General features: G+C 36.5%; 1 protein-coding gene across 1 annotated transcript in view; it reads left to right on the top strand.

Moving 5' to 3' along the window:
* Positions 1 to 14,510, top strand: part of LOC150090547 (deoxycytidylate deaminase) — a 38,476-nt gene extending 23,966 nt beyond the window's left edge. The window contains exons 4-5 of the mRNA XM_090378723.1: positions 3,317 to 3,530; positions 14,423 to 14,510. Of these exons, the coding sequence (XP_090234849.1) occupies positions 3,317 to 3,530; positions 14,423 to 14,498 (290 nt within the window). The 3' untranslated portion in view covers positions 14,499 to 14,510. The remainder of the gene's footprint in view (positions 1 to 3,316; positions 3,531 to 14,422) is intronic.
* The last annotated feature ends 857 nt before the right edge of the window (positions 14,511 to 15,367 follow it).

Raw genomic sequence — 15,367 nt, forward strand, 5'->3', positions numbered from 1 at the left:
TTCAGACGTTGCTGGTTTGGCTATCTTAATTGTTCTGGTACGCTATATTTTTAATTCAACTGTTCAAGAGGATATTCTTTTGTGCAATCCTCTTAAGGATAGAGCTACTGGTGAAAACATTTTTTATGTTATAAGTATATATATAGAGAAGCATGGACTATCTTGGGATTTATATTTTCACATTTGTACTGACGGACAAAACCTTTACTGGGTGCAAAAAAAGGAGTCATATTAAGAATTAAAACAGTAGCCCCACATATTCAACATTCTCATTGCTGTCTGCACTGTCATGCTCTCATTGTGAAACAAATTCCAGAAAAAGTTTTAGATGTTAAAATCATTAATTTTATCAAATTCAAGAAGCTAAACTCAAGATTATTCTCATTATTCTGCAAGGAGCTATCTAGTTCTCACAAAACACTGCTCCTACATGTAGAGGTATGCTGGCTATCACGAGGAAAAATTTTGAGCAGGTTTTATGAGCTGAAAGAAGAGGTGAAAATATTTTTAACTCAAATGAAACAATTATTGCTCAAAATTACGTGACAACTTATGGATTCAGATTATGGCATACCTTGCAGATATATTTTCAATTTTAAATGAAGTAAATATATCCCTCCAAGGAACTACAATTCATATATTTAAAGTTAATGATAAAAGAAATGCATTAATTTTGAAATGCGATATGGATTTCATATGTACAAAACAAAGTCAACTGTTTTGAAAAATTAAGTGACTTCTTGATACAAAATGATCTGAATCGTCATAAAATTGTTCACGAATACATAATAGAGCACTTGCTTAATCTACAAAAAACTATTAGAGAAGATTTTTCAGCACACAAAATCATATGACTGGATTAAACCCATTTAATCATTGCCAAAGTGAAAATTTATCAATGATAGAGAGGGAACAGTTAATTGATATCTATAGATTTGACCTTAAAAATTAAGTACCAACAAGAAGAACCTCTTGATTTTTGGTTGCAAATTTACAGTGAATATCCTGAAGCGTCTGATCATGCAATAAAGATTCTTATGTCTTTTGTCACCTTATTTATGCGAAAAGGTTTTTTCCATGTATACAGCGACAAAAACAAAATACAGGAATAAAATGGATGCAGAACCAGAAATGCACTTGCAACTGTCATCAATTTTGATTTTTTGTTGCAAAATACAAGCACATCCAAGTCATTAAAATAAAGTATAATTTTTTATATTATTTGTTAGTGACATTATACTAAAATTTAGTATATATTCAGTAAATTTAGTATTATTTAGTTACTAAATAATAAATGGGTTCATTAATGTATTTATAAATAGGTCCTTTTTACATGTATGAAATGTATTATTGCAACTTTAATTGTAACATTTAGTTCAAATAAAATGTATTGCACGAAATGTATTTATTAATGGGTTCCCACACTGATTTTTCACATTGAGAAGGGTTCCTCTGGTATCTAAAGTTTGAAGACCACTGGTGAAGACTAAGGGTGGGCAAATGTTTCCTGCAGCATGCCATTTAGGGTCAGATCCAGAAACTAGTGGAATCATAACAATACCACTTCACCACCACCAAATGTTTTTGTTAATTATTTAAAGGAATTTTATGCTCTGTGTTTGTAATTAAAAAAAAATTAAAACAAATTTACATTTATAAAAATAAATTTAATATAGGTTAGCAAATAAACATTTGTTCTTACAAAATTTATGTGTCAGGTGCTCACTAATGTCCCTACTTATCTGTGATAAATATGAATCCTGACATCTTAATCTGAGTCTTAAATTTTGGCAGTAAAGTGGAATTTCAGGTGTATTTGTTTAACTTCATATCTGATATTTCAAATTGTGTGTGTGTCACATTAGGTGGGCTACAAATAGTGTGAATGCATAATGCATGGGATACCCACCATTAGTGTAGGCTGTCAGCAGTTTCACAAATTTGACAATCCAGCAATGTGACATCTGAAATTGATCAGCTTAACTCTACATGCTATGATGAGAACAGATAACTTGCGTGACTCGTGTGCCTTCCTTATATACCAGTCTGAGTCATTTGTCTATTCGGGAAAGTTCAGTGGAGTATGAAAACAGGGATGCCTAGATGCTTTTTTTTTGGAGGGTAGTGCATGTAACAACTAATCAAAGTATCAAGGTTGAATCTGTGAAAACTGAGATATTGTAATTCGTAAGGATAAGAGATTAATACCCTCCAAAGCAGGCTCCTTTACACACATATACATTTTACTATTCCTACCAGTGCTGTAAGTAATTTGGAATTGCCAAAAACTGCTTCATTGTTTCTATATTTTCATTTTTTGCCTTTCAAGGTCTTCCACTCAACTTTATAGAACAACTCAGTGCAACAGGTCTTATTCCCAGATCTTTAAATTGTTTAACTCATACTGTAAGCAGTAGTATACTTGAAAGAGTAGCACGTAATGTGGGTTTTCTTGAAAAGAAAATGTCTTTATTTTTAGAACATTACCTTACATCCAGACCATCCTTGTGGTCTAATAGATGTTCAGTAATAAATAAACACTAACAACTGCATTCACACCATTGGTGAAATGCATGTCTATGTGAGCAAGATGGACACTTTCAGTGTATTCTTTAATAGTTTTAGCAAATAATTTGAAAATTCTATTCATTTCTGTATTCAGATTCTGCCTTGAAGACATTTCAAAAGTTAGTAGAGACTAACTTTTGGCTTCTTAGTTCATTTGTAGGGCTTTGGGTACATCAGCAACTTATACCATATTGTTCTAGTGTGTACTGTCTGCACAAGTGTGTTTCATGTGCCTGCTTGCACATTGTTCAGTGTAAAAAACCTGTATTAACTCATTGGGGGGCCTACTCCCTCTGCATGAATTTGACTAGCTACAGTCTAGGTTGAAGAGAACTTTTAAAATTCCTCAAATCATAGATGGGAATCAAACTGTGACCTCTCCAAATGAGTGTAAACTGGGAAAACCACTATACTGTCATGGACAATTGGCTTCCAAGTTTTATGCTCACATTAGCTAGTGATCCATGTACCAACCTGAGTTGCTAGTATTGCTTTCATATGTCATTGTCAAAAAAGGTGAATCCAATATTTATTTAAAACTCATGGCATTGCCTTTAAGTTTTAGTTATTTTAATGCACTCAACCCTGCTCTCTCATCTGTTATTTATTATGATATATTGTGATCTCCTTATGCTAGAGTTTTAGCATCTATTAGGACTCTTAGTAAAATTTATTTTAATGTTGCGTAATCTAAATTTCACTAAATTCTCATCTCATACTGAATAACTTTTATATTTTTATTTTTTAGTATGTCATGCTGAGATGAATGCTATTCTTAACAAAAACAGTGTTGATGTGAGAGACTGTACTATTTATGTTGCACTTTTTCCCTGTAATGAGTGTGCCAAACTTATTATACAGTCTGGAATCAAGGATATAGTGTATATGTCAGATAAATATCATGATAAGCCTTCCACAGTTGCTTCTCGAAGACTTCTGGATTTGGCAGGAATCAAGTATAGGTATATTATTGTTAGATAACTTTATTTAAAAAAGGAATTTTTAAATGCGAGTTTTCAGACATATCAGTTTATTAAAGAACAAAAATTGCTGTGTGCTGTTTTCATTCTTTAATTATTATGCTATCTGGTTGTTTAAAGAATTTTATTGAGCTGCTGTTGATTTTATCATAATTGCAAGTATAATCTCTCTGGTAAAATATTCTCATTCTCTCTGATTTCTAAAAGGTTTTTTTTTTATATACACTATACGGGAATGAGAAAAACAGTCTTGTATCGATCATTCATAACATTAGCAACAAAACGGGTAAAAGCTCGAACATTTAATGTAATTCTACTAATGCAATTTAGTATAATCTTATTTATAAGGTTAAAAAAGCCTCGGAATCCAGTATTCATGATAAAGATAAAATTACTATTTACTCCAGATAAAAAGAAAACAAATATGCTGTAGGTAGAACCATTTAATAAGATAAACTAAAGCAAAAAAAAAACAAAAAAAACAGAAGCTTTCAAGTCAGAGACTCTTCATCAGTTGAATATATGTTAGTATCAAAACAAAGAATGCCTGGTCGTCGTCATGTGAGGCAAACAAAAGCATGGCATGAGTGCAAGCAACAATTACTAGTTGGAGTTAGTCATTTGTAGCTGTGATTGCAAAGCATGTACATGGGGTGCATGCCAATGTTCATCATGCTGGAGGATAACCGTTTCCATAATAGGATGAATATGTGCTCCTTTATTGCATTTAAAAGCACCATGGCAACCTGATATGTGGAGTGATTCTAGCCACAATCATTGGTGGTAATCTCTTGAGTGGTCGATGACTTTGATGTCTTGGCATGGGTCAAGACCAATAATGCTCTGTGACCACAGAGTGCTCCGAATCAGCAGACCAGATTGCCCTCTCATGCCCTGGGATCCAGTCTCAGTCTTCTGCTAGATTCCCCAATGTAACATGCCTACTAGATTCCCCAGAGTTACATGCCTTCCCTAAATTTAAATTAGAAACATCATAAATTTAAAATTAAAATGGGGAGGGGCCCATCAAGTTCTCAGCTCCCCAACTCAATGCCAGAACTCACTGTTATTGCACCAGGCAACACGGTAGCAATCTTCAGGGCAGAATGCACTGATCCCTCAGGAGCTAGTTATTGTCGGTGACTCCGCTGTCAGGGAGTCAGGTAATATATTGTGTAAAAAGGAGCAGGGTATATCTGCCAGGGGCAAAAGTTGATGAAGAGCAGATATCATCTTTTAAGGGCACAAAGTTATTGTATACATTGGTACTAATGGCATTAAGAGTAAATCTGCAGATTTACTTAAACTTAATAAATACAGGTCAATGTTGAAAAAAAGTCGCGAGTTAGGGTTAAATTTGAAAGTATCTGCAATTCTGCCCAGGTATGATTGGAGGGAGTACATGGTGAGAGCCTTGTCAGTCAATTCGGCACTGGAGAGATTGTGCAAGACTCATGGGGTGGAATTTTTTTCAGCATGGTCTGTGCTTGTTAGCAGGAGAGACTGCTTCCTCAGGGATGGGATACACTTAAATAGAAGGGGTACAAGAGTGTTTGCTGATGCTGTCGGCAGTGTTAGGTGGGTCGGAAAACTGCTAGCTTGGGGAGATATACAGACTAAAAGATTAGTCTGTCTGTAGATCTTTTAGACTAAAAGATCTACAGGAAGAGGTGAAAGTGATTCTTGCAGTGCTTCTATTAGAATGAGCAACAGCCTGGAGGGCTGGGTGATGGGGATTTCAGGGACTGCTGGGAGTAATAATGGAACAAATAAATACATTGGCTGTGATAGGGTAACTAAGAGTAAGAACAGATGCATGTATATTTGTATGTACGCTAATGTACATCTAATGAGTATAATTTGAAGTGCTGGTCAAGACATCAAAGGCGGATATTGTTAGGATATCAGAGACGTGTGGTGTCACATAGATATAAGCAGTGCAGAATTGGAATTTGGGGAGTACAATGTGTACAGAAAGGATAAACAGGACAGGAATGGGGGGTTAAGCTGTTAGTTAAGAAACAAAATCTAAGGAAGTGCATCCAGTTGACATTGGTAGATAGTGCAATGCTGAATCAGTGTACAGGCTGGTCTCGATTAACATGAGTAATTCATCCCGCGAGCGCAAAACGGAAACACGTTAATCGAATATAACAATAAATAGGAATATTAGTATTAGTAATGGCTGCATGGTGCAAGAAAGCCTATGGCTTATGCTGCACCAGCCAAAAAAAAAAAAAAAAAAACCGAACAAAATATTATAATTGGTCCTTGACCTTCTGGAATGTCCATAAAGAATTTTAAAAATACCTTTTAAATAACTTTTTTAATGTATACAATGTGTAAAAGATAATGAAAACAATTATGGAATTAAATGTTTATTGCATAAAACAGCGATACTCGACATCTGTTGGACACTGCGCCAACTACTAGCTCGAGGTAGTTCACAGTTTCAACATTTCTTATTAAGTTGTTTGGACCTAACTACTAAATGGAACTGTTAGGTATTTCTTTTGGTCTGGGTGCACTGTGAAAAAATTACTGAGACACTAAGGGTGCCGTGAACCAAGAAAATTTTGGAACCTTTGACATAAAATACACAATGAAGAAATGACTGTTGCGGAAATATTTGAACAATATTGACTTTCTCTTTTCATCAATCAATTTCCGATAGCTGACAACAATCTTCTCTGGGCCCTGGCGAAATAAATATCGCAGAGAACCTCAAACCTTTTGTTTGAGGTTCTCTGCGATACGAAAGGTTTTATCTAGTTCTTTTACCATTATCTCCTTCACGGTAACATTTTCATTTGGCTCATTTAAAAATTTGAATTTTTAAATGCAAGTCTGCATTGACTTTATTAGCGGGAGACAAACAAGTAACACGTCTTCTTCCAATGGTTGATGGAGCACAACTGAAGTGGGCAGCAAGCAAATGCTTGTTTATTGCCTGTCCAACGCGCGATTCAAATCTTTTTCAACTATCGCATAAAAAAAAAAAAAAAAAAAAAGATCGCATTAACTGGAAATTTGCATCGTGTAAAGTGAAAAGTGGTATAATTTTTTCAAATAGCGGTAACTGAAAAATGCGTTAATCAAACTCGCGTTATGCGAGGCCTGGCTGTATTGTATTTTGGTGTGATACTGGGAAAGCAACAATAAGAGTAGGTGTGTTGTTAGGGGCCAAATGACTCTAACGAGTACAGTAAAAATTGTACAGATAAATAGAATGGCCCAGTAAATCAGAATGTCTAATAATGGGGGATTTTAACTTCCCAGGTATTGACTGGAACTTGTGGGTTGGTCACTCGCACACTATCAAGGCTTTTGTGGATTTATTGGATGATTGTTTTCTACAGCAGCATGTTCAAGAGGCAATCAGAGGGAGTAATACTCTTAATCTGATTACAGCAGTTATTATTCATGCATTAAAAATTTACAGATAAAGGAACCACTAAGTAGCAGTGATCACAGTGTATTGATGTGGGATTTACTTAAAGATATTACTAATATTAGGAGTAAAGGGAAGGGTTTTTACTTCCATAAAGGTGATTACAGTGGTCTCAGACAGTTTTTAAATTTCATACAGTGGGACCAACTGTTGATGTTACCAGCAGCAAATTCTAAATGGGGGGAAGCATTCAAGGAATTAATCATGGAAGCTATTAGGCTTTTCATACTGATTAAGAAATACTGTTCAAGGTTAGGCCTAAATGGATGTCAGCTGAACTAATGAGACTTGTGGCAGAGAAGAAAAATGCATAGGATGCATATAAATTATTAGTCGACATAGAAGCCTATGGTAGATATCAGCTAGTCTGTAATCAAGTCACAAAGGAGGTTAGGCAAACGAAGACAGATTCTTTGGAAAAGGATGCAAAGAAAAACAGCAAGAATTTTACTTAACTAAACTCTAGAAGGAAGGGGGTGAATCAGAATGGTCCACCGACAAACTGAATGAGTATTTTGCATCCGCATTCACACATGAGGAATTCTGCAGGGAAGTGGAGGACAGAACTCTAACAGGGAGCTTAATGATTTTGTAATAACTGAGTGCAAAGTGGATCAGAAATTGTTGAAGTTAAACATAAGAAAGGCATCTGAGGTGGGTGGGATCTATCCAGTTATATTAAAGGAGCAGCAAAGGAAGTAAGCAAACTCTTAGCTATAATTATGAAAGCATCCTTGGACCCAGGGGAAGTCCCCATGGACTGGAGATATGCAAGTGTAGCCCCAATTCACAAAGGGGAGATCAAAGGGTGACATGAGTAATTGCAGACCTGTTAGTCTAACTTCTGTTCTGGGTAAAATAATGGAGTCACTGGTTAGAGAACCATTGCAGGATCATTAAGACAAGATTGTAGTAATAATTCAGACAAGATTGCAGTAATAATTCAGACACAGCATGGGTTTGTTAAGGGAAAGTCTTGTCTGGCAAATTTGATTGGATACTATGATGTGGTTACAAAGGAACTGGATGCAAAAAATAATTTGATATCATATACTTGGATTTCCGGAAAACTTTTGATGCACATAGACTACTGTACAAATTGGAGCAGTATGGTATTAAGACCAAGTTGCTACAATGGATAAAAGGGTGGTTGAGTGGGCGAAGACAGAGTGGTAATCAATGGACTCTGCTCTTCGTGGACTAATGTTATTATGGAGTCCCCCAGAGTTGATGAGAAATTAGTTTGGTGTTGGGACCACTGTTTTGTATATTTATCAATGATATTGATGAAGGTATATCAGGTTTAATATCCAAGTCTGTAGATGATAGTAAGGTTAGCAGTGTTGTTAATGACAGTAATAGCAGTGTGCTACTGCAGCAGGTTCTAGAAAAGTTGGGCAGATGGGCTGAGAAGTAGCAACTGAAGCTTAACATTGACAAATGCAAAGTACTGCATATGGGTAGAAGTAACCCCAGAAAAATGTACCAACTGTGTAATACTACACTTAGGATGATAGAAAATAAAAAAGACCTGGTACTAATTGTGCAGTCAGATATGAAGTTTTCTGAGCAGTGCAGACAGGCTGCCAGATCAGGTCATGTTGTGTTGTCAATGAATATGGGAATTTTACTAGTAGGGAATAAGAGGTGATATCCTCTTATAAGGCAGTGGTCAGGGCATGCCTGGAGTGCTGCGTACAGCTCTGGAGGTCTCATTTTAGAAAGGTGTCGAGATTACTTGAGTGAGTACAGAGAAGGGCTACAAGATTGGTGAGGGAAACAAAGGGTCTTATTACAAAGGAAGGCTTAATTTCTGCAAATTGCAGCATCTGGAGACTAGGCACCTGCAAGGTGATCTGATAGAGGTGTATAAAGCCTTGAATGGTTTGAGCATGCTCAATGCTGATGGGATTCTTCCTCTCGCTCAGAACAATCACCTGAGAGGGCATAAATTCAAATTGAGGAAAGACAGATGTAGGATAGACGTGCGGAAATTTGCCCTTAGCCAGCGGGTGGTTGGTTGGTGGAACAGACTTCCATCCCTTGTCGTGGAAGTTGATAGCTTAAATAAGTTTAAGGCTCTGCTGGACAGATATTTTGAACGAACAGAGGGGTGAAGTGGAAGTGGTTTTTTTTTTTTTTTTTTTTTTTTGGCTGATGCTGCATAAGCTTGCTTTCTTGCATCAAATGCCTCTACTAATGCTAATAATTTAGCGGGGGCACCTTGGACAATGTAATAGTTTGTAAGATTTCCATGGAAAATATTAAGAATGTGTTTTTTTTTTTTCTGTTAGATATCTACTACAATTTGATCTTTATTAATTTAATAATTATTGAAAATATTTAGTGTATTTTTGACAAAGAGAATGCATCATGTTCCCTTACTGTATTCTTCTGATCTGATTACTACGGGTGATTGGTTCGGGTATTTTCAAACGTTATTTTACCTTGTATGAGTTTGAATTATTGTATTAACATATTATAAATAAGAAATTGCACGATTATATATGTTCTACTTCAAGGGAGGTGCCGGGAAAATTTTGCAGGTGAAGTTAGGTGTAGGCTCAAAGTGTGAGAACCACTGAGCTAGACTATTGTAACTGACACTAGAACTTGTTTCTCCCCCCCCCCCCCACCTAATTTCTGGATCAGCCTATGTGATGATTCATGATATCTTCACTAGCTTGCTGGTGGAATCCACAGCTATCCAGTTATAAGGTGTTATAAAAGTCCTGGGACTGAATCTAATATTTAGGAAATTAAGCTTACCAGCTATTTGGATGGGTCTTCTTTGAAGTAGTCTCCTTACACTGTATATGCTGATTACAGTGCTTCTGCAACTGCTGGAGGCATACCAATAGACTTCTTTTGGAATTGCTAATAGTTCCTTTGTTGCATTCTGAATAATTTTCTCAATTGTTGCATATTTGTGACCTTTTAAGGGAGTTTTAAGCTTGGAAATCTTAATTGTTGCAAATCTTTGGAAACAAAAAATTGCAGTGAGCCAGATCCATTGAGTTTAGTGGGTGGGGGACCATAGTGATGCAGTACTCTGCAGGAAATTCTCAAATGGAGTGCTACAAGTTTGGAGGGTCATTGTCATGATGCAAGTGCCAATTTCCTGAAAACCATTTTTCCAGCTGATTTCTCTGAACAGCAATCTGCATTTGCTGTACACATGTTTTATAGTATTCCTGATTTACTGTTTTGTTTGACCATGTGGGACAAATACACAATGCACTGTGAGTCAAAAATATGATAAGCATGATCTTCATATTTGATCAAGATGTTTAGCTTTTTGGGCCTTGGAGAAGACTAAGTCTTTCATTGAGGAGACTGGACTTTCAAGTTATAGCTATATACTTGTGATTCGTCACCAGTAATGATGGAAGAAACAAAGTATGGAGCAGCAACAAATTGACAAAGATCCTGACCTGCAAGAATGCTGCCCTTTGATAGTCTGTGAGGATATCAGGCACAAACTTGGCAGAGATATCACTTTTCCAAAGCTTGGGTTAAAATTGATTAACACGATCTATAAGATATGCCACTTTTGTTAGCAACTTCGTGGGTAGTTCAAGTCGGTCGTTCCTGATCAAATCATTAACACAACTGATCGAATCATTGGTTTTTGAAGTTGTAGGTAGCCAGAGCAGGGATCATTTTTGACAGACAAGTGGCCCTCTTTAAACTTTGCAAACGAATGAAAAGTCTTCAATCAACACATAGCATCTTCCCTGAAAGCTGTTTTTAACATTTCATGGATTTCAGTTGCACTTTCCCTAATTTGAAATAAAATTTGAATGTTAATTAAAATAACTCATTTTAAGATGCAGTGCAATAGATAAAATGCCATCTATCCAAATGCACCAGTTTAGACTGACTGCAGATAAGTGGGTGATTCATGCAGTACTACATCTAGACGAGCTGCCAAACATGTTGCAAAGTCACAACTCACTGACATCGCAATTTCAAGATACAAAGTTGGTCTCCAAACTCTTTTGATCGCACCTGTAGCTTTTAGTAATATTACACAGATGTGTATTTATCATTGGTGATTTCATTAGATATACAATTTTCTGTTTTAAAGTAATAAAAACAAACCCTTCTAGAAGAAAGATAAATACTTAAGTTTCCTTCTCCAATGCCATTTGGGTTCTTTTTTTCTAATGTATACACACTGATCAAATCGAAAAATGGATCTACAGGCACACAGTGCCACATAATTTTTACATAGTAAAATTCATTTGATAACAATAGTTCATGTAGTTTAAATAGTCTTTTTATTTTGTTTCTCGGGCTTAAAAGGTATTGGATCTGGACATGGGTTTTTGATTTATTATTAGATATTCATTCAATGATTGGATCAGTTCATATGTTTCAAACAAGGATATATTCCTTTTAGGACATGGCAAAGTTCTTTTAGTTGGTGGTTCAGGGATCTAATCCATCTTCCATCATTATACTGGTTTATCTCTTTGTTACATGACCCATTGGTCAGTGGTGTGTACTGAGGTTACTGTGGCAAAAGAGCACTCAGTTTTGTCAAGTATGGAGTAATGTTTTTAGGACAGGTGGCAGAAGGCAGTAGTATTTGAATAGTAGTACAGTATTTATTAGCATGCTGTGTAATATAGATCCCCTCGGGAAAGTGTCTTAATTTGAAACATTATTTGTGGAGACACACTTGAGGATAAGGGTTATGTAAACAACCAATGTACTCTGGATGAACTGAAGCAAAGCACAGAGAACTGTGTTGCACCATTAACGATTTTTATTTTTTTTTTTGTAGAGTTGATGCAACTCTACAAAAATCGTAGGGTTGATGTCATTAAATTGTATTTAAACGGAAATCATGCCTCAGACTAGAGCAGCGAAGTAATGTGCACAAAGTAGCGCAAATGCTGTGGTTCAGAGGAGAACCGAAGGGGGCAATTCTCCAATGCATCAGAGTCTAAAAAAATGTGCAAAAAGTGACATGTTTGCAGATCTTTCTGGAACAGGACATGATATAGCCATGGAGGATGTCTATGTATGATAGGTGCAGAGAATGTGAAGAAATTAGGCGCCAACTCAGCATTCTGATGGGCGTCAAGAAGGAATTAAAATGGGGGGGGGCCCATCAAGCTCTCAGCTGCCCAACTCAATGCCAGAGCTCACTCTTGTGCACCAGGAACAAAACAGCGGCATTCTTTGGTGCAGAATGCGCTGGTCCCACAGGAGCTAGTTATTCTCAGTGATTCACTTGTCAGGGAAACTGGAAATATACTGTACAAAAAGGGTAGGTGGAATAGGACCGGGGTATGTCTGCCAGTGGCAAAAGTTGATAATGTTAATAGAGCAGATATCTTTTAAGGTCACTAAAGGTGATATCGTTTGTTATAGGTCTAATGACATTAAGTGTAGGAGATCTGCAGATTTACTTAACAAGTACAGGTCAATGTTGAAAAAAAAGTCATGAGTTAGGGCTAAATTTGAAAGTGTCTGCAATCCTACCCAGACACGATAAGAGGGAGTATATGAGAGCCTTCAATCAGTGCGGCCCTGGAGAAATTCTGTAAGGCTCATGGGGTAGAATTTTTCTCAGCATGGTCTGTGCTTGTTAAAAGGAGAGACTGCTTCTACAGGAATGGGATACACTTAAATGGCTATTGAGGCAATGTTAGGTGTGTCAGAAAACTGCTAGCTTGGAGGGATTCACAGACTAATAGATAACAATAGGTGCAGGCAGAGGTGGAAGTGATCCTTGCACTGCTTCTATTGTAATGAGCAGCAGCTCGGAAAGCAAGTTGGTGGCGATTTTGGAACTGCTGGGAGTCATGAAACAAGTAAATATATGGGCTGTGTTACAGTAACTAAGAGTAAAAACAGGTGCATGTACACCAATGCTGGGAGTATAGTAAATTTGATGAATTTGAAGTGCTGGTAAAGACATCAAATGTGGATATTGTTGGGATATCAGAGACGTGGTGTCACACAGATATAGGGAATGCAGAATTGGAATTTGGGGAGTACAATGTGTACAGAAAGGATAGACAGAATAGGGAGGGGTTATGCTGTTAGTTAAGAAACACATGAAATCTAAGGAGGTGCATCCAGTTGACAGATGGACAGTGTTGAGTCAGTTTGGTGTGACATAACCACTGGGAAAGCAAAAATGAGGGTAGGAGTTTGTTATAGGTCTAATGACTGATGAGTACAACAAATAATTATGCAGAGAAATAGTGGGCCAATAAATCAGTGTCTTATAATGGGGATTTTAACTTCCCAGATATTGACTAGAACTTGTGGGTTGGTCACTCGCACACTAGCAAGGCTTTTGTGGATGATTGTTTCTTCCTCTTGCTCAGATTCCACACCTGAGGGGGCATAAACTGAAATTGAGGAATGACAGTTGTTGAGTTGATGTGCGGAAATTTGCCTTTAGCCAGCAGGTAGTTGATTGCTGGAACAAATTTCCATCTGTCGTTGTGGAATTTGATACTTAGGGAATACATGTCAATGCTAGCAAGGTGGAGTCACTTCCTATACATTTTGTAAATTTTAATGAAATTCTCTGTTTGCAATTTAAATTTTGTCGTATGGCAATCGAAAAAACTTCAGGTTTTTCCAAGACTATCCTTGATTTGGTGAAAAACTCATTCTATCTGATAGAAGCAAATGTTAAAACATTGCTTCACGGTGTACTTTTCCAATTCTCCATAGGCCATTTCTTTCCAGCATTAACTTTTGTGATGGAATTGCTTGTTGGCATTAGCTTCTCCTTGATCTCTTTCCGTAATGCTCTACATACAGTATACACTGTGAAGATTTTAAGACAACATAACCAGCTGTTTAGAAGTATTGTGTCAAAATCTGGATCTCTCTGGTTGATGCTCAGTATCCATATACTTCTAAGTGAATATTTGGAAATTCTGGAGGAATGACCAGCAACTCTCTAAATTAATAATATAAAGTAAAGGAAGCACTTATTATAAATGACATATTATGCAATTGGTTACATATTATGTAACTACTCTTCAGATTATACCAGAATTGCAGTTACAATATCTCACCACTTATTGTTAGATGTTAAATGATAGCTGTTAAATGACAACTGGCTATTTCTGGATATTTGGAACCCTGTCTCTGGTTGGACGTGATAGTAATTAGCATTCTCAAGCCCCCTTTCCTTGTATTTGGCTTGATGACAAAGGATACCAAATATTTAACTGTCTCATAATTTAGTACTCGATTGTGATATTATAACTGTTCTTCTGATATATAAATAAAAGTAATCTTATCATGTGAAATGAGATAAGTGGCTTTCCCCTTATTTTTGAAAGTCATTATGTAAGATCCTTTTCTTAACACATTAATTATAGAATATTAAAAATGTTTTTTAATTTCAAAACTGATTTTTGTTTTTTATTGTCATTTACAGGCAGCATCATTCCACAGTTTCAAAAATTGAAATAGATTTTGATGTTATCAATCACTCCTCATTTTCTGAAACCTGAGTATCATCCTATGTATAGTATTAACAGATTTTATTGTAATAAAGATTTTATCAAAAACTGCATGCAACCTTCATGGTGTGAACAGTTAAGACATTCCAGATTTAGGTACAAAAGTTCAGACAAGCCAATTATCATTGATGGAGGTGTAACTTACTCATTTTTCTTTTTTACTTCAGTAATGACATAAAAATTTGCTTTACCTGGCAGAAGTGTCATTTGCTTTACCTGGCAGATGTAAGAGGCCCACCTGTGATTATATCTATTGCGCATTAATTGCCAGTTAGAGATTCGTTGTGTTTCTGTCTACCTTCCAAAGCATTGAGGTGGTAGATGACTTTCATCAACCGGTGAAATACCACCACTTTGCTTATTGGAGGCTTGAAGTGGTGAAACCCATGTTTAGGCTCTAGAGCAAAGTTTCCGGCAAACCCCCCCCCCCATACTTCTCCTTCAACCCAAGCACGGTACTAAGTACTATAGGTTTTGATACCTTTCGTGTTTGGGGTTTTCATAAAAAAAAAAATACAGTTTTACGTATAGTTTTGGAAGTGATATGTTTTTATGCAGAGTTATGTGAAACATTTAATAAATTAGCCACCACCATTTGTGCTAAAATTATCCACACTTTGCTGCTATTTTTGATTTCACAGCAGTGTTAGCAGATGTTTCCCATCAGACAGTTGCACAACTACTTGTTGTTATTTGGTTTTTAGGAGCATTAGCAACTAAGACCATATTGTTCTGGGAATATGCAGTGGTCATTCCCTGACCTTTCCGCATCGTCTGTATTTGGTGGTGATGGGCTTGAACTCCGGTCTAATCAAGAAGCGTGTGCTGTGCACTGCTGCTCCTTCCCACCTGACTACAGA

This window comes from Mastigoproctus giganteus, chromosome 1 (assembly GCF_048544385.1).
Source record: "Mastigoproctus giganteus isolate SK-2022 chromosome 1, ASM4854438v1, whole genome shotgun sequence".
NCBI classification, from domain to species: domain Eukaryota; kingdom Metazoa; phylum Arthropoda; class Arachnida; order Uropygi; family Thelyphonidae; genus Mastigoproctus; species Mastigoproctus giganteus.